General features: G+C 43.6%; 2 protein-coding genes across 14 annotated transcripts in view; one reads left to right on the top strand and one right to left on the bottom strand.

The window, feature by feature from the left end:
- Positions 1–4479: 4479 nt before the first annotated feature.
- Positions 4480–13274, bottom strand: SENP8 (SUMO peptidase family member, NEDD8 specific). Of its 3 annotated transcripts, none has more exons than XR_016282370.1 (3): positions 13142–13274; positions 7203–8049; positions 4480–5986 (listed from the first exon to the last, which is right to left on the bottom strand). XR_016282370.1 is itself a non-coding variant. In XM_089538903.1 (3 exons), the coding sequence occupies exon 3, from the start codon at positions 8005–8007 to the stop codon at positions 7372–7374; it is 636 nt and encodes a 211-aa protein (XP_089395029.1). In that variant the 5' UTR covers positions 8008–8049; positions 11234–11420; positions 13142–13159; the 3' UTR covers positions 4480–7371. The 3 variants fall into 3 exon arrangements, 2 of the variants coding, with proteins under 2 accessions (XP_089395029.1, XP_089395028.1); XM_089538903.1 differs by adding an exon at positions 11234–11420 and having other exon boundaries at positions 4480–8049; positions 13142–13159; XM_089538902.1 differs by having other exon boundaries at positions 4480–8049.
- Positions 13275–14750: 1476 nt separating this feature from the next.
- MYO9A (myosin IXA) overlaps positions 14751–19034 on the top strand; it is a 132646-nt gene continuing 128362 nt past the window's right edge. For all 11 annotated transcript variants that reach the window (XM_089538894.1, XM_089538896.1, XM_089538901.1 and 8 more), the window contains exon 1: positions 14751–14879. The gene's annotated coding sequence lies outside the window, so the exon portion shown is untranslated. The remainder of the gene's footprint in view (positions 14880–19034) is intronic.

Here is a 19034-nt window from a genome sequence, read left to right as displayed (position 1 = left end):
TTTGAATGGTACCTGTTTCCCACTGTTTTCACCATGACATTTCCAATAGCTGGAAAGCATGATGGTGGTACTTGTCACTGGAAAAAAACATTTGGAGTGGCCCAGGTTTGGGTAGGCTGGGTAATTTTATTCTTTAATAGAAGCAGCTGAGTAGAGTCTCAGCCATTCTCCTTGCTTCGTTTTGTCATAAATGGAGATAGATGCTAGGGAGTATTCTACAGTCAAAGTAGATGCTCCACCAACTGCATTACATGGGCTATATTCAGCTGTACACAAATGACACCATGCCTACCTTTTGTCAGTATCCATAAACTCAAGGAAGTTTGGCAGTCATTTTAATGTGACTTAGCAGTCACAGTGTATTATTTCAGTTACTGTCTAGAAAACCTACACTTATTAAAAAAAAAAGGGTGGGTGACTAGCTCTCTAGTTTAATCAGATGTTAGCGAACTGAGAGCCAGTACGGTTTACTGGTTAGACTCGTTTTTTATTTGCTGCATTTACATCTTGCCTTTCCTTCCAAAGGAGCTCAAGATGGCATAAATGGATCTCCTTCACTCCTAATTATTGTTAAAATCCTATGAAGTGGGTCAAGCTGAGTGCCAGGGCCAAGGCCACCTGAGCAGTTTCATTGCTCACGAGAGACTAAAACCCAGATCTCACAAATCCCAGTGGTTTAAGTTCATGCCAAACTAGGAAGCATGTCGGGTGATGTTGGTTGAGTTGCTTCCTTCTAGGGTAGCTGTGATGGTTAAATTTCAGGATGGGGGGGAGGAAGAAAGAAAACATTCTGAACCCCTTGAATGAAGAGTAAGAGAAAAACAGCATAGAAATAAATATCAAATTGAAATATAGCCATGTTGACCATACTGGTTAGAATCTAGCCCATTTTTTGTTAGCTGCTTCCTGTTACTGATCCTAAGGTAACCTATCACTTGGCAAGATTCAGAGAGCATTTGCAAGTGTGACTTGTCCAGTGGGTTTCCATGGCTGGCCAGGGATTTGAACCCTGGTCTCCACAGAATCATAGAGTTGGAAGAGACCACAAGGGCCATCCAGTCCAACTCCCTGCCATGCAGGAAATCACAATCCATAGTCATAGTCCAATGCTGACTGGTTAGCTACTATGCCAATATTCAGTTCAATATGTCCTTTAAGCAGAGACAGGGATTTTGTCTTAGCTACAGTAGCTGACCGCTCTGCTATAACCCAGCAGGTTTTTCTTGCAGTGCAGGCTATCAAATGCACAATGCATGGATTATATTGTTGACAGATAGTTTTTAACAATCCATTCACAATAAAAATCAGACTAAGCCAAGGGCTAAGAAAGCGGCTGTATTAGCTTCCTGGTTGAAAATCTCTCCAAGCCTCTAAGTCTGCCCTCACCCCGGAGGAACACGTTTGCAGATAAGTCTACTAAGCCCATTCAAAAGCTTTATCAACCTATCAGGCAGTACACTGACTTTGGTTCTGCCAAAGACTGGGTGCAAACCTGAGTTAGTAGTTATACTGCCTGGGGTAGCAAAATCAAGGTCTCCTTCCTGTTTTGCTGTACAGAAAGTACTTTTCCTTCTATCTTTCTACCTTTGAGAAAATTAGCGGGAATTTAACTGATACCACACTTTATACGTGACAGTAAACATTCTTTTCTAGGAACACTAACATTTTTTCTTGTGTTTAGGAAATGCACTGCATATAAAGAGACTGTAAGAGTCCCATAAAGATAATGGGAATTCAAGTTGTGGTAATATCTTTATTAGATCAGCTGCCCCAAAACACTTAAACATGAGCGCAACCTTTCAAGATCTTTAGATTTCTTAATCAGGCAATATCCTTTAAAAAGCAGGCAGGTGAGAGGAGGGAAAAGAAGAAAGGTTTACCTTCAAGTCATGTTGATTCTATACGGTTGTCTTGAGAAGTAATGGTGACAAAGGGCTTACCAGTGATTCCCAAACTTTGGTCCTCCAGGTATTTTGGACTTTAACTCCCAGAAGGCCCAGCCACCTTGGGCAACAGTCCAGAATTCTGGGAGCTGAACTCCAAAACATCTGCAGAGCCAACGTTTGGGAATTGCAGGCTTAGACAGATGATGCATAGCATGAGATTTCACCTAGAATTAGCTCTTAGGCTTGTTCTGAGCAGGAAAAGTATAAAAATTTCAATCTCCATTTTGAAAATGCAGCTTATAAACGCCAAACTGTTCCCAGGTAACTGCTAAAAAACATTGCTCCCATTAGCATTAATTTAAACAGAATTCCTAGACCCTCATGGAGCTTCGAAAGTTTGCAACAAGTATTTTGTATATTTTGGTTGTCTAATAAAGGCATCACTGATTTTAGAATGGCTAGATGTTTGTTATTCACTAGCCAACCCTGTCCAGACAGCCAGTCTTAAAAAAAAAGTGAGGGGGGTGGCTATATCATACAAGACAAGAGAGATGCTTTGGATGGCAGAATAAAGTGTATTCAACATTCCAGAAAAACAGCACACATGTCCAAGCTTTTGCACAGCTTTAAGCATGGCAAGCTCTCTCTCTCTCTCTTTTAAACAGCTTGCATTCTAGATTCTCAGACACACACCCAGTTTATGTGTCAACAGCTGTAAAAGCAACAGGTGGCTATGGGATATTGGCAAGACTCCGAGAGTCCAAAATTTCCCAGCCAGCATAACCAGAGGTCACCCTGGTTGGGGATTCTGACAGTAGTAGTCCAACCCCCCCCCCCCTTCAAAAAGGAAAAAAATAAAGCTTTGACAAGCTAATGCAAGATAGTTTCCCATTCAAATAGATTATAGAAAGAGCTCCAGGGCATGCTTCCATGTCTGTGCAAGGACAATTTCTCCTTGCCAGACTTGAGCCAGTTAAATCCCTGACAGGCACCTGTCCAGTTTTCCTTTAACAATCTCTAAGCAGTTTCCATATATCCACCCACCAGCTGTGCAACATTTTCCACTGCTGAACAGTTTGAATAGTTAAAGGGAGTCCTTAGCATTTAGTGTCCACTGAAAAGTGTGCGTGGCAAGCAGGATCTTCAGCTAGCCTCACCTTGCAACACATCACCCTTGAGGTTTTGCCCCACAAGCCTCGTATGTCAACTGATGCAGCATGCATGCATTAAAAATGCCATAAGGTGGGGACTAGGTGACACCAGTAGCAGATTTTGCTGCAGCAGCAGCTGTTATGATGGTAATATATGGAGCAGACCTCAGTGTCCATTGTACTCTTTTAAGGTGAGTACCTCCTATGGATTTCAGTCATTATGCAATTATTTAAACATGTATGGATGAGACAATTACAGATAACATAGTTGTTAGATGCCTGCAGAGCCTGGAAAATATTTTCAGGGCACTACTTCCCAGATCCCTCAAATAGCATTGCAAGTGGCCGTGCTAGCTGGAGTATTATGGGAATTGTAGTCCAGAAGATAAGTATTTGAGGCTCTTGGGTACACTACATTCACTAGACTGTATGTCAGAGTGGGGAACCTATGACTATCCAGATGGTGTTGGATTCCAGTTTCCATTTGCCTTATAAAGGTGAGGCATGATGGGTGATAAACTATACTAGCAGGGCCACAAGCTCCCCATGCTTGCTATAGCTGATCACACCTTGTCCAGAGTTGTTCTGATATCCCTTATTTCAAAACAGGGACTACTTGCTCTGTGAAGTAGTTTGGGAGTGCTATCACTTAAACACTAAGGATCCAGGTATAAGATTTCACAGAAATATAACTATTACCCTGAAATTTGAGACTGGAAGGGCAGTTTGTTGTCTCACACTAAGTTAGAAAAAGTTAAAGGGGACAACATAGTAGTAAGCCTTACAGTTGTTTGTTTTCATCTTACATAAAATGTTTGTCTTTCTCTCTTTCCCTGTTGACGCCCTTGGTATTTCAAAGTGTTTGCTTTTTCTTCTGTGGATAAAGAAAAGAGTTTCACCGGAAGGCTACTTATTATATGAATCCCTTCTTCAGCTTGCCTTCAATCTTCAAATTTACCTGAGAGTAAGTCATATTGAGCCTGGTGAGAATCACATCAAAGAAATAACCACAGGATTGTATTGTAAATCTTCTATATTCCAGATCCGTGTCAGGCAACAACCGACTCAAAAATAACCCAAATCCCTCTTCGTTGCCTGGGTACGCTGTTGTTTCTCTTCCCTTTTCTTTTCTCTATCCCCCCAATGTGTTCTCTTCCACCTGCAAGTGGTTCTGGTTTCACTTCTTTAAACCCCAGTAAATCCTAGCAAAGCAACTTGATTCAATGGCAGAAAACAAATGAGTGGAGCTATTTTGCAGCCATGAACTCCTTGCAGGAGATTGTTGGACAGGGCCTGTGGAACTTGCAGTCTGACATGGATGGCTCATTTACACCTATCTTAGATCAAGCATTTCATTTCTTGAACTATGCTGCTGTTTACATTCCTTTTCCAATTGTGTACATATTCCACACCTCCCTCAATTAATAAAAAGCCCTGCTGCAATGAAGCTGCATGAAACTCTTTGGAGTGAAAACACTTCTATTTATTTTGGTTCAAGATTCTCCCAAATAGAACAAAAATTATCATGCCCTCTTTCCGATGCAAATGAGAAAAGGATTAAAGCTTGTCTGCCCCCAAAGTGTCACCACATCCTAGAATAATTGAACAACATGGGACTTCAAGGCTTTTTGCTGTGATTCTTGTGCAGCATTAAAAGGAGGAGGAGCTGCTAAGGCAGCTTCCCTTGGGAGTAAAAAGGGCAATAAAACAATACGAACAGGAAAAAACAAATATGGTGCTTTTGGGCTCCCTCAAGTTTACTGGTATATTTCTCAATAGGACAGGTTATTTTCTACATCAGACCCACACATTTAGTAGAAGCAAGCAACCCTGTTACCCAACAATTGCAGGATTTCATATGTAGCTGGTGAAGGTACCACTCTGTTCTCCACTCCAAATACCATGAAGTAGATAAAGAGCTGAGACACAACGAAGAGTGAGAAGTCCAGTGGATATCCTTTACTACTGGTCTGTTGCTTTTCTAACCTTTCTAAAAGGGCATCTGTGTTAGTGCACTACAGTCCTGTAGGACTTCAGAGATTAACAAATCAGCTGTACCATGAGGTTTTGTAACCCATTTCATCAAATGCATGGATTATCCAGTTGTGGATTAAAAATGTCCACCCAACATAAGAGACAGGGTCTATGCAACTGCTGTTCATTAGGTCAAGCACCAGGCACTTGAATCAGGATAACAATTCTTATCATACTACCTCTGTTAATTGGCTTATCTAGAGCTTCGATATTTGTATTTTCAGTAACAGTTTTGTGAATGGCCAGCACTAATAATGCAATTGTCACTCTCAAGAGCCTCTGCCTTTAATTTACTTTCTGACTTCACTGTCTAAATCCCATCTGCAGCCATATGTACTGTATATCTATACCTGAAATTATAATATCTATGCATCTGATGAAGTGGGTTATTGCTCATTAACATTCATAATATAATAACTCTGTTAAATCTTTTAGTTGCCACATGGCTTTTCATTGTTTTTGCTTTGCTGGCATGTCCAACTTGCTTTCCAGACAGACTGAAGGACTAACAAAATGGATCCACTTAGTCTGACACTCAGTTACTGTGTAATCCCTTTTCTTGCAGAATTCAAAGTCTTAAAGTCAACCTAGGCTCCTAAAGATATACAAAAAATTCCCAAGTCTTCCTCTTTTGATAACCAGAATTCCTTAAGGTGCAGTGCTAGACATATGCAAAAGTCATAATGGAACCTATCTTCAAACAAATATACTTTAGAGTTATGTATTTGTGCAGTGCATGCCTAAATCACTTTTCCAAGCCAAAGGTGCACAAAGGAAAAACAAAAACACATTTTTTTTGGTATATCTTATGTTATTGTTTCATTTTCCTGCTCTACTAAACACTGGGAGTGGAAAGCCTGGGCTCCCTTTCCCCTTTTTGAGTTTCATCAAAAACAATCCATTTAGAGATGCATCCTAAAAAACAAAAAACAAAGAGATCACAGCATGTTTAATAAACAGCAAGAACAGCTAGAAACTGCAAAAAAACCAACGCTCATTTCATCAAGGGTGGGGAACTCTTCAGCCTCTGGAGGCTGAACTTCCAGATCATTCTATCTGCTCTGGAGGAATAATGTCCTGATTAGAGTAGACTTGCTGAATTAAGGGAACTTGCATAAGTGTTGACTTATCATTGATTCAGTCAGTTTACACTAGTGAGACTAACGACTTTAAGCTGATATCAGCAGTTAAGAGCTCTGTTTCTTTCTTACAGTGTTATCTATCACTGTGCAGCCCTTCTGCAGCCCTGGTACTGGAATATCCCCTTTTATTTCTGACTGATGACATCACGAAAGTCCCGCTCTCTGTGCAGCGAGGCACAAAAAATCATCCATACCCCTTTTTGCAAGGAAAGTGCAGCCACACCCTTCTCCAAGGGGAGCGGCCCAGAGCAATTCAGCCTTGCTTCTCCTTCTATGGAGAAAGACACCACCCCTCTCAGCACTATAGAAAGATTCCCTGCTCTTTTTCCCCAGCCACTGATCAGAGGGGATTCCTTTGCCCCTGCTAAGAAAAAGGTTGCCCAGTAACAGAGGCAACCTACTTCTATTGCTGGAAGGAGGAGGGGGGGAATCTTGAACATAGACTGCAGATTTCTCTGCCAGGCCTAGAGAAAAGCTGCCTCTCCAAGCTAATCTCCACTTTTATTACCTACCAATGGATTTCTCTCTCAGTGCTAGAGGCAGCCTGTCTTCAACACTGCTAGAAAGAGCAGGTAGAGGAAAGCAGGAGCCAGGGAGAACCCCCAAGGGGTGAAAGAAACACCCCTAAGTACTGGAAGATCTCCATCGCTATTACATTACCGAAATGTTGCATTGCCATACATCAGTAATTATTCAAATTTTACAAAGCTGGCAAAACTCCGAAACTCTGTTCTACAGCCCTCTTCAGAAAAGCTTCTCACCTACATAACATTATGAAGAATTTTAAAAACGAGCATTATGGCAATTTTGCAGCATTATACCATCCTTCTCGCCTCTAGAGGTTGAGGCGTGTTTTTGGAAGAGGGCTGCTGACATCAATGAAATATCATCACACCTAAAACATACAAAGAACTTGAGTGCTGTGGGAAACTCTGTGGATATGGGAGGCCACAAACATAATTGCCCAACACCTTTGGGAAGATGCGTACCCGTTTCCTATGATTCAGCTTCATTCTGATCATCAGCAGAATAAGGCAGTGCAGAAATGCAGAGGTAAGTACATTCTTTCTGTAGGGAAACCCTATGGCACAAGCTTTCCCTCTCAGGCACAGAGAGCAAGACAAGAATATGAGCAATAACAGTTGGGAGGTTGGTGGGTCACTTTTCAGAGAGCCTTGCAATGAGTTTCTTCCATTCTTCTCTCTTGTCTGTTATATATGAGGGAGTAAGGAGCTGCAACACTGGCTCCTGCTGTCCCTGGAAGAATTCTTGACACAGAGCCTCTGTGTTACAGATTACATACATCCCACAGTCATAGCTATTCTGCTGGGCAGGGGCTTCTTCCTCTACAAAAGCAACTTTGCCTCTTTTGCCAAGGAAGAGTTCCAACTTCCCTGCGACCCGTCTGGCATGGGCAGAGTTGCTCCTGGTATGGGAATCATAGTGAGCAAAGCAGTTTTTCTCTTGGAAGTAAACCAGCAGGCTCCAGTGGGTGCCACCAGCAGCCTGGCTGGAGTTGTCATTGATGGCCAGGAACACGACTTTCTTGTTGGGGAGGTTCAGTGGCTCAAGGAACAGGGCCAACTCCTCCTGGCTGGTGGTGCATTTAATGAACTGAGTTACCTCAGGACTAACAAAACATACTTGATCAGAAAAATCTTGGAACTGATCACTGGCGAAGTACTCAAAGGCAAAGCCAATGATGTGATCATTAAGCCAGCAGGGAGGATCCAGTAACAAGACATCTGACTGCCGTAGCAAACTGTCCATGTAACTTAGAACAACAGGGTCCATTCTAGGTAGGCAAAGTCACAGAAGCCAGAGAAATTCCAAGACCTAAAATCATCAAGGGTGAAAAGAACACAGCATGGTTAGAATAGGTTGGGTTTTTTTTACAGTGTCAAAGATGGCCAATGGAGTCACAGACACCAATTAGCCAACAGGGTTGTCTTAACAGCCAGTTTCTGGTGGTGCTCACCAATTCTTTCTTCATGTTTTCTGGCATTTGCACAAGAGAGAAACAGGAATTTCTCCTCCTTTGTTTGGAAAAAATAAGAAACAATAGGGCAAGAGTCCTATTGCCTCTTATCTTATTCAAACCTCAGCATGCATAAGATAAGACATGGTTCTCAAGCTTCAGGGAGAGGCTTGGATTTCAGAGGTGGAGAGGTTGTTGTTATTTCTTGCCTTCACAGGAGAAGGGATTTGTGCTGTTGGCATGCAAGAACACTTTCCCAAGCAAGCTTATCTGTGGATGTCATTACTAATATTAAAAGGAGAAGCAATAGCAGTAACAAGGGCTGGTCACCTTACTATTGGGGCTAACAACTGTGGCCTTCCAGATGTTTTTGGACTTCACCAATCACTATCCCTGATCACTAGGTGTCCAGGCAAGGGCTGATGGAAGTTGTAGGCTAGAAACATTGGGAGAACTAGTTACCCACCATTGCCTAAGCTCTAGATCACAGAACTGGTGTGAAGGTGTAATGGTGGTGGGAACGGTGTAGGCAGAACCACATACTGTACTGCCTTCAGCATCTTGTAGAAAAAGCAGGGTATAAAATAAAGCATTACATTATGGTCTATGAGAGATGATAACATGCTTCCTCTATTTTGGAGTCAGTGTTAGAATCTGCAAAGCTGTTTTTATCTCCCTGATAAGACTGCAGAACAGTGCAAGCAATGCTATCTGTTCTCCCTAGTCTAGTAAGCCAGACAGGAATTGAGGCCACTCAAAAAACCTAAATTTATTTTAATTAACTAGTTTTACTGATCTTTCTAAGGGAAAAAGAATCATGATAAAATTCGTGACACACTGAATCAAATCTCATGTGGTTCAGGGATAAAAGGGTTGGTTTAAATAGAAATGTGCCCTACTGTTATAAACTCTACTGTCTCATTAACAGCTGGAATTATTTTTAATGTCAAAATGACAGACAACAATTGCACTACAGAAAGTACCATAGCAACTTATGATTTTTTTAGTGAACAATTCTAGAGAACAAGCTTTATTTCTTTTCTAACAACCCACTGTATCGCAGGAGAGACAAATTCCACAGCCGCCTTCTCTTTGTTTCAATAGTCTTTTTCAGGGCTTACTTCCTGGGTGGAATAAGGCATTGCACCAGGGCAAGGAATGCCACTGAAAATGAACAACCCAATAAAGAAATCTCTGCCTGCAATATTTCAACACACTTGTCTCTCCCCCATCCTCTTCATTTTTCAACATCTGTCAAAACAGCCAGTTGAAAGAATCAGGGTAAGGAAATGGTGATATCATGCCATGTGTAAGTATGCAAGCACAGCAGTAGGGAAGTGGAACGGTGGGGAATTTATTCATGGTCGTAATTCTTATTAACAGGCTTGCATCCTGTATAAAGTTGAGTTCTTTGTCTGCCAATCTGTTTTCTAAAGTAAATTCTGGTTCCAAAAAAGAATCAATTTTGAAACATAGCTCAGATTCCCAGAATCGTTCAGTCTGTATGGTCAGCAGATATGCTATTTGAGGATTATGGGCACTGTACTCCCCAAAACAGTTTTTCTGAGCTCTGTTCTGGAATGTTTTCATGATGGTTGTAATGCGAACTGAATAAAGCAGCCTTGCAAATAAACAAGCATTTCACAAGCAGTGGGGTATGCACGACAACTGATCTGCACATGGGGACATATGCCTTAGATACATCCCATCTGGATTAGAGTAATGTGCTCTACCCAGGGCTGCTTTTGAAGAACGTTGGAAAATTTCAGCTGGTCCAAACAGCTGTATCCAGGCTGCTGTGTGGAGAACACATACTTCCCTTGTTACAACAGCTTCACTGGTATCACTCTATCTTGGGTACAACTGTTGGGAGTGCAAGAGAGCTCTTTCTTGGTGGCTGTTCCCATACTCTGGAGATGCTTGACTGGCTTCCTCCATGGCATTCTTTCAGGGATTGGAAAAGCTTTATTATTATTCAGGAACTGTTTAAGGAGAAATCCTTAACTTTTGTATGCTTTTACCGATGAAAGGTTTCATCCATATCTATTTTAACTTTGTGTGTTATCAGTCCAAGGGCTGGGGGAAATAGTCAGGATATAAATAAACAAAATCGCCATCATCATCATGGCAGGGGGTTGGACTGGATGGCCCTTGTGGTCTCTTCCAACTCTAGTATTCTATGATTCTATGACCACTTGGATTTAAGAACATGTTTTCTCAACTAAAGACCTCAGAAACATAAGCATTTTGTACTTTCTTCAGCCATAGCTCCCAAATTAGGGGTCTTGGTCAGATGACTTTTTGAGACTATAATTCCCTACTGGCCATGTTGACTGGGGAATTCTGGGAATCATCATTCCAAAAAGTAACTTATCCAGTCTCAGAGACTTGCAAAACAGTTTGCAATCTAATCTATAGGTAAGCTTAATTGGAAGTAAGTATTGAGCTGGACAGGGCTTTTCCCTCAAGTAATGTGAAATAGATGGTAGCTCTGAAATTATTTACGACTCTGTGTACTGCAAATATCAATTTGCATCAGCCAGGATGTGGCCCTTTTGAAAGTGCACCATGAATAGCAAACACAGTCCCCTTGGATGACTAAGTGCAAACCAGGGAACAACACCCAGCCAACGTTGCAGCAGGAAAGTACAGTATAGTGGTTCATTTATTCATCAGGACGCAGTGGGAAGATTTCTCTCGCTGCAAGGCAGACCATTAGAGGACCCAGAATATTGAATTACTACTTCTTCTTTTTTTAAACCAATGTGCACCAAGGAACCCTATCAAGCTTTTTAAGATCAACCATTAAGCAACATCTCTTTACAATTTAATAACAGGCCTTAAAATGACATACATGGGGACATTCAACAACACCAGGTCTCTAATGTATCACATTATTTAGTCTATTAAACATCCAGAATGTTCCATGGATGTCAAAGTAAATGCTTTACAGTCCGACTCACGTGGTGCTGAGCATTCCTGCAGAGCATTATCAAGTGAGTATATTAATAAGAGGCAAAGGGAGCGCCTATGGTTCTTTACCTGAGTCTGTTCCCAACTATTTCAGAGATGAAGAATTTAAAGAAGGCAGGGCTGTTTCGGATCTGATGTTTTTGCAGCAATGTGTGATTCTGTAAACAACTCCCATGCTACTATGCAAGTTGATTATGTGCACAACTTGCTAGTAGGTGTTCTTGGGAGCTATAGCTGGAGTCTGGATAGCCTTGGCCTATGAAGTAACCCAGAAGAAAGCTCAATACCCAAACCGTTTCACAAAGAGATTACTTCCTCAGTTTAGCCACAAGCACTTCGCTCTAGAAAATGCTCCAGCCTTTATCCTTAGTCCTGAATCTCTGTGACGCCACATGTCCCTCCTGGGATAATATCATTGAGTTTTACCGCTACCCAATCCTAGTTTAAACAGAATGAATAGCAGAGAAAATTGTAATGGCGACAGCCAAGTATCTACATAAAATGAGATATGACAGTGGTAAGCACTTAATATTAGTCCCAGATTTGCGGGGGCTGCTCAAAGGGAAATCTCTCTACACATTTCCAAAGTCACTAACTTTTTATATACTGTATTTTTAGCATTTGGAATAGATGTGAAGACGCTGAGCAAAGTTTGACAGAACTTATCCAGAGATGCAAAAGGACACATTGGATGCGGGGCAAAGAATCCATGATCAACCTGCTCAGTTTCCACACTTACAGGGCCTTTTCATAGCTGTCTGTCTTCTATAGCTATCTTGAAAGGGACTTCCCTGCTTTGAGTTCTAGAAGGTTATGATGACAATCTCTCATGACATCTTAGAGCGATCTATTCCTGTGCCAATGGGGTCAATGCGTAGAGCCATGCCAACTATAGGATGGAAGAGGCAAAGTCCTGCCCAGATGACAATAGCACCAAGTATTAGTAGTTACTGGGAAATTTCTTGGCGGTGACTGGCCATATGAATCTTACATCTACAAATGCCAAAATGTAAATCTATGCTTCTAAGTCACGGTCCAAAAATGGGGATGGACTGAAACAAACGACTCGTCCCTCCATATTTTTGGGCTTGACATTTTCAGGTTTGATTATTCATGCTTTTGATTAATATGTTCTCTCTAGGAGTATCTAGGTCCTCCTCCAGGGCAACTCTATGGTCCACTTTAACTAAAGGTTTCACTGAAAGACCTAGAGATTCTAGGCCTTTGTAGCTCTTCCAATGCAGTTCTGTGGTCAGTGTCTGTCGGACGTTGGCCACTGAGTTTCACTGGAGGACCTAGAGGTTCCTAGAGAGGCGTCTCTCAGGTCAAAACCTGGTCCTTTCTTATGTGTTCACGGGGTCTTGTCCTAGTGTTCTTGCCCAAAGGGAAAACAGTCTTGTCCATAGGGAAGCATTAGGGAATCCCTGCGCTGGCCTCTCATCTGTCCCTATAGCAGGCATTGTCCTATGTCTCCCCATTGGCCAGTGTCCTCTCGTGTGTCCCTATGGGGAAAGGACTGTCATCATCATCATCATCATCATCATGGAGGACACTTTGGAGCTCCTCCAGGAGAGAAGGCTGGAATGTAGGGCATGCCCTGGAAAAGGAGGACGCCTGCTCACCCTGAAGAGGATCGCGTTATAAAACCCGGGAAACAACCACAAAGACCAGCCAGGCTCCAGCGTCAGGGACCAAGTCTGGGGTCCAGAACAACACTGAAGAAAGAACCCGGTTTGGCGCCGCTTTTGCTCTTTGCTGTGGAATTCTGGGAGTTGGGTTTTGTGGCGGGGCCCAGAACAAACTCCAACTCCCAGAATTCCATAGCAAAGAGTAAAAGCGGCGCCAAACCGTGTTATTTATGGGACTTATATCCCGCCTTTCTCCCAAAACGGGACTCAAGGCGGCTGACATTCCACATTTGGGGCCTTATTTCTCCTCACACTCCGCCTCACTTCCAAAAAACAAACCATTCCTTACCTGTCTCCGGCCTCATTCTCCTCATACAAATCCGGTAGCTACAGCAGGCCGTAAAGCGCGAGTGTCGTAAAGTAAACCCTTAACTTGCCTCCGGCCACATTCTCCTAACACTCCGGTTGCTACAGCCGGCCGTAAAGCGCAAGTGTCGTAAAAATAAACCACTACTTGTCTCTGGCCTCATTCTCCTCATAACGCTTCGGTTGCTACAGCCAGCCGTAAAGCGCAAACGTCGCAAAGCCCGCCGCATCCTTAGGTAGAAACAGAGCGAAACGCAAGGAAGAGGGGCGGGGCAAGAGGAGAAGGCGTCTAATTAACATACGGGTCCAACGTGTATGGGCGGGGCCTTGGCTACCATTGGCTGCCCGTGAGCGCGCGAGCGAGGTGGCTCCTCCCCCTTTCCCTCCCTTCGCTCCTCGAAGCGTCTGGGCGGGGCTTGGCAAACCAGATAGGGTGCGGCTGTTGCGTCACGTCATCTTCAAGGGGCGGGGCTTTCTCATACGGAGATTACAGCACTCCGCGCTCTTAGAGTTCCACTGTACTGTACTGTTGACTCTCTAGGAATACCTACGTCCTCCAGTGCAACTCTGCGGTCAACATCTGCCAGGCGTTGACCATACAATTGCACTGGAGGAGCGACAAATGCCTAGTGGAGCGTTCTCTCTAGGAATCTCTAGCTCAGTGGTCCCCAAACTGGGCCCTCAAGAGATTATTTGGACTTCGTATCCCAGAAGCCTCAGCCACATTGGCCTATGGTCTGGGATGCTGGGAGTTGAAGTCTAAAAACATCCCTTAACGAGCACAGTTTGGGGAGCACTGCTTTAGGTCCTTCAGTGCGACTTTTGGTTCATAGAGGACCTAGAGCTTCCTAGAGAGAGAATACACTCATCCCTCCATATCTGTGGCTTTGATATTTGCTCATTCATGGGTTTGATTAATATGTCCTCTCTAGGAATATCCAAGTCCTCCAGTGCAACTCTATGGTCAACTTTAACCAAAAGTCGCACTGAAGGACCTATAAAGATGTCTGTCAGACATTGACCACAGACTTGCACTGGAAAACCTAGAGATTCCTAGAGAGGTGTTTTACCTCAGGTAAAAGAAATACCTGTCTTTGTTATTTGGGTTTTTTCCATGTTTATGGGTGTGTGTGTGTCTTGTGCCCCTCATCCTAGCGAATATTGAGGGACGAGTGTGTATATTACTAAAAGCCGCAAACGTGGAGAAATGAGTAAAAGTGCTATTTTTCACTATTGCATCCTGGGAATTGTAGTTTAGGGGACCGCTGAGGCAAGGGGAGGGTTAGGCCTCAGTGAACTACAAACCTCAGGGATTGGGTAGGAGGGTAGGGTGGTAATCTACATAACCGTTTTTCATTGGTTCGCGCTTGCTGTCACTCACCTCCGTCCCGCCTCCCTGCACCGCCTTTGGCGGTGCGGGGAGGCGGGACGGAGGTGAGTGACAGCAAGCGCAAACCAATGAAAAATGGTTATGTAGATTACGGTTACGTGAGGGGGCGGGGCTTGCGCGTGCCTGAGAGAAGAAGAAAAAGAGGCGCGGCGGGGTTCCCTCAAAGAGCAGAGAGGCGAGAGCGCGCATGCGCGGGCTCCAAAAAAGTGGGCGGAGACTGCGGCGAGGCGGCCGTTGTCGTCGTCGTCCGAGCGAGTGTCGGTTCCTCCCTCAGTCGCTGAGGGATGCAGAAGCGGAGGCAGTGGCGGCGGCAGCCCCGCCCGACCCACAGGTGAGAGGCTCGGCTCCCCGTCCCTTCCCCTCTCCCTCTCCGCCCTCCTTCTCTCCACCGCCGGGGGCCTGACGCCTCCTCGTCCCTAGTCGGGTCCCGAAGGGGGTGGGATTTGGGGAGGTCTCCCGGTGGGTTTTCTTCCCCGGCGCCGCAAGGCGATGGAGGACGGTCTTCCTTCGTAGGCTGCGCGGATGACACCGCTTTCGACAACTGCCCCGGCTTCATGCTGTGGAATTCTGGGAATGGAGGGCCTTCTAGGAAGGGGAGGGGGAAGGAGGACGTTCCGAGACGAAAATGGAGGACGAGATGAAAAATGGAGGACGTTCCCAGGTGAAAATGGAGGACGAGATGAGAAATGGAGGACGTTCCCAGGTGAAAATGGAGGACGAGATGAGAAATGGAGGACGCTGCGAGGTTGAAATGGAGGACGCTGCGAGATTAAAATGGAGGACGTCCCAGAATAAATTGGAGGACGTTCCGAGATAATAGTAATAATAATTACAAAAATAATTGAAGACACTCTAAGATAAAAGTGGAGGATGTTCTGAAATAAGGATGGAGGACGTTTGAGGATAAAAAAATTAGAAGACACTCAGAGATTTAAAAAACCCCAGCAACAACGACAATGGAGGGGTTTCCACAATAAAACTGGAGGACATTCTAAGATAAAAATGGAGGACTTTCTGAAATCAAAGCTACATCGAAATGTAAATCCATGCTTCTTAGGATGCCATGCGTTTGCCCTGCAGAAAAGATCCGTCTCGACATCAGTTTGACAGCTGCCGCAGCTCCATACTATGGAATTCTGGGAATGGTAGTTGGTCTTGGAATTCCTCCCAGACAGAAGGCTGAGATGTAGGACCCGTGCTGGAAAAGGAGGACGTGTGCTCACCCTGAATGGCAGCACATTACAAGACCCTTAAAAAAAACAACCCAAACATCAGCCAGACTTTTGCATTCATGGATTTAGTCTGAGGCCGAGAGAGGGCTCAAGTCTCAGAAGACACTGCTGAAATGATCTGGTTTGAGACCACTTTGATTGCCTTGGGCTCAGTGTTGTGGCTCTGCTCTGGTCCTGTGACAAACGACCATTCCCAAAATCCCAGAACCTGGAGCCATGGCGATTCAAAGTGGTGTCAAAACGGATCATTCATGCGGTGTGGACGCAAAACATTGTCCGGCTCAAAATGTAGGCTGTCTGGGCATTCCTCTTGGACAGAAGGTTGAAATGTAGGACATGTCCTGGGAAAGGAGGACCTCTGGCCATGCTGGCTGTAGGCTGCACCCCCTTCCCTCTGCCATCCATTTTTTGTGGATGCATCTGTTTCTTTGCAAGGTCAAAGGAGCCTTTTGCTTCTCCCTTTCTCTCTCTGGGCTTCCTCTCTTGCAGTGTGAACGAACGGGGATGAGATCATACATGTTTGGAGCTCTGCAATGTGTTTCTTTGCTTTTAAGTGATGGTTTGCGTTGCGTTGCATGTGTCTCAGGTTGAAATCTATGCTACAGCTTCGTTGGGATCCAGACAAAAGATGCCAAGGCAGTCTGGGCTGATGGAAATAACTTTTCCGCCTTTCAAACACCTTCGGATAGCTTTCTTTCTGCCTATGTTGATTACATTTTAGAGTTCACCATTTCTTCTCTTCCAATTCTGCTTTATCTTTGCAACTGCGTGTGCTAGATAAGGAACAAAACCAGTTAATCTTTCCTTTTGGTGGAGCGAAAGGATTTGTGGCAGGGATTGGCGTGGCTAAAGTGTCTCTGCCCCTCCAGTCATCTTGAATGCTGCAGCACAAGCAGATGGGTAAATCCTCTCACATCACAACGAAAGCAGTCTTGTTGGCACTCGGAAACCGCAGGACTGCAAGGAATTAATAAAGGAAACACTGAATTTATTTTGTCTGTGTTTCTTTTAGGTATCTTTTCAACATGACGCTGCAACTGGACAGTACAGTGTATATAGAGTTTGTGTTCTTAAATCTTTAAAGTGTGAATGTGTTATGCGTCCGGAGTGCACTGTGTACAAAAGACTTGTACTGTGTGACAAAACTACATGTTGAGTTAGTCAGTGTTTGCTTTAGTGGTGATAAGCAGTACAGTCTCACATTTCCGTATGCCATGTTGTGTTGTCTTTTTCCTTTTAAAAAAGCCGTAAACAGGTTATGGAGATTGGGTGCTTCCTTGTTGTGGTACCTAAATATGCCAGCACTCATCTGTATCATCAGCACTTCACCTGTGCCCCTGCGACAACCAGTTTCCCTCCCCCTCACACCCCTCTATTTCAGAGATTTTCTTTTCCTCTTAAAAAATAATCCTGCCATTTATATGCTCAATTTCTCTTGCAGTGAGTGGATTCTCCCCCTTATTCTGTGTTCCTTTTCTTTTAAAAGAACCCCGGTCATTTTTTACGTCTGTCATAATACATTGATGAAATTGATAAAGCTACCTTCAGCCAATGCAATTCTAGCCTGCATCAATACAGAAGTATAGAATCTAGATCAAGGGAAGTAATAGTGCCACTCTATTCTGCTTTGGTCAGGCCCTCCTTGAATACTGGGTCCAGTTCTGGGCACCACAATTCAAATAGGACATTGAGAATCTGGAGCGTGTCCAAAGGAGGGCAACTAAAATGGTGAAGGGTCTGGAAACCATTAAAACCATACCCTATGAAGAATGGCATAGGAAGCTGGTTATGTTTAGCTTGGAAAAGAGACGGTTAAGAGGTGATGTGAGTAAGCATATATGTTTAAAAATATGAAGGGATGTCACATGGAGGATGGAGCAAGCTTTTTTTCTGCTGCTACAGAGAACAGTATCTACAGCAATGGAAAAGAGATTCCACCTCAACATTAGGAAGATTCTCCTGAACTGTTTGACAGTGGAATACACTCCCTCAGAGAGAGGTGGAGTCTCTTCCTTTGGAGGTTTTTAAACAGAGGCTGGATGGCCATCAGTCAGGGGTGCTTTGTGAGTTCCTGCATGGCAGAATGGGGTTGGACTGGATGGCCCCTGAGGTCTCTTCCAACTCTAATTCTGTGATTTGTATTCTATGATTCTAGTTGTGTTGGGGGGGATGTATAAGGCAGTGTAGAGTGCATGGTAAAGCCTCCTCTATGAACTCTGGGGAATTTTCAGGAGGGTCCAACAAAGTTGAAGTATTGTTGGGGTATGCTGTGAAGGATTATATGAGAAGTCCTGATCTGTCTTTACTCTGGATATTCCTCTTTGTGAGAAATCCATGGTGCCCATCATACTCTATAATTGATTAGGTCTATTAGGGACTGATGTGACTATAAGGTTAGATAATTTCTTTGCTTGTGTCAGCTATGATTATATATTTCAAATATTTACATTATTTTTGTTATCAAGCCCTTTCAAAATAACCAACAGAAGATGAATGAAACAGTGGGATATTACACCATTTGTACAATGACAAACTACCTCTGAGTATTCTTTGCCTAAGAAAGCCTTATGAAATTCAAGGAGTTGCTATAAGTTGAGAGGTGACTTGAAAGCGCATACAGAGAGAGTAGAAATGGCACATAGAGATATGAAATAACTGCTTCAGAACCCACCACCACCAGTTCTCTTTTAGGGAAATAGTGAAGGAAAAAGGTAAGATATCATACCCACTGGGAGAGCTATACTCAGAAATAAAGTTTATGCTAACAAGAAGGGGTTTCTATAACTGTGGGGCCAGCGTTGCCCACCAACCTAGCTCATTTCCCCAGTAGTTACATAAGCAGGGCTTCCAGTTGTCAGTTTAGATCATAGATAGAATCTTATTGGTAAATGTGTTCCTAAAAGATATTAAAAGATTAACACTCTTAGTTCGACTCAGAAGTTCACAGGTAACCAATGCCGCTGGCAAAAGTGTTAATACACACACATGCACACACACACACACACACACACACACACTTTATTACTTCTTTAGCATTCGGGCAGCCAGACCATCTTCAGAGGCAGTCCCACATAAGGCATGTTCCTGTATTCCAGTTTAAGCATAAGTAGTGTATGACTAGCTGAGACCAGGTCTTGTCATTTCAGCTAGGACTGTAGCTGGTATACAAGACTGTACTGGTACATGTCACTCCTGGCTACTGGATGTGACAAATGAGCTTTCTTTCAGTTTGTACCACTCTTAAAAGTGGTCAC

Source organism: Sceloporus occidentalis, unplaced genomic scaffold, assembly GCF_023333645.1.
Source record: "Sceloporus occidentalis isolate IW3139 unplaced genomic scaffold, rSceOcc1.0.p SCAF_9, whole genome shotgun sequence".
NCBI lineage: Eukaryota > Metazoa > Chordata > Lepidosauria > Squamata > Phrynosomatidae > Sceloporus > Sceloporus occidentalis.
Note: the sequence above shows the minus strand (reverse complement) of the source record. Positions and strands in the feature narration are given on the sequence as shown.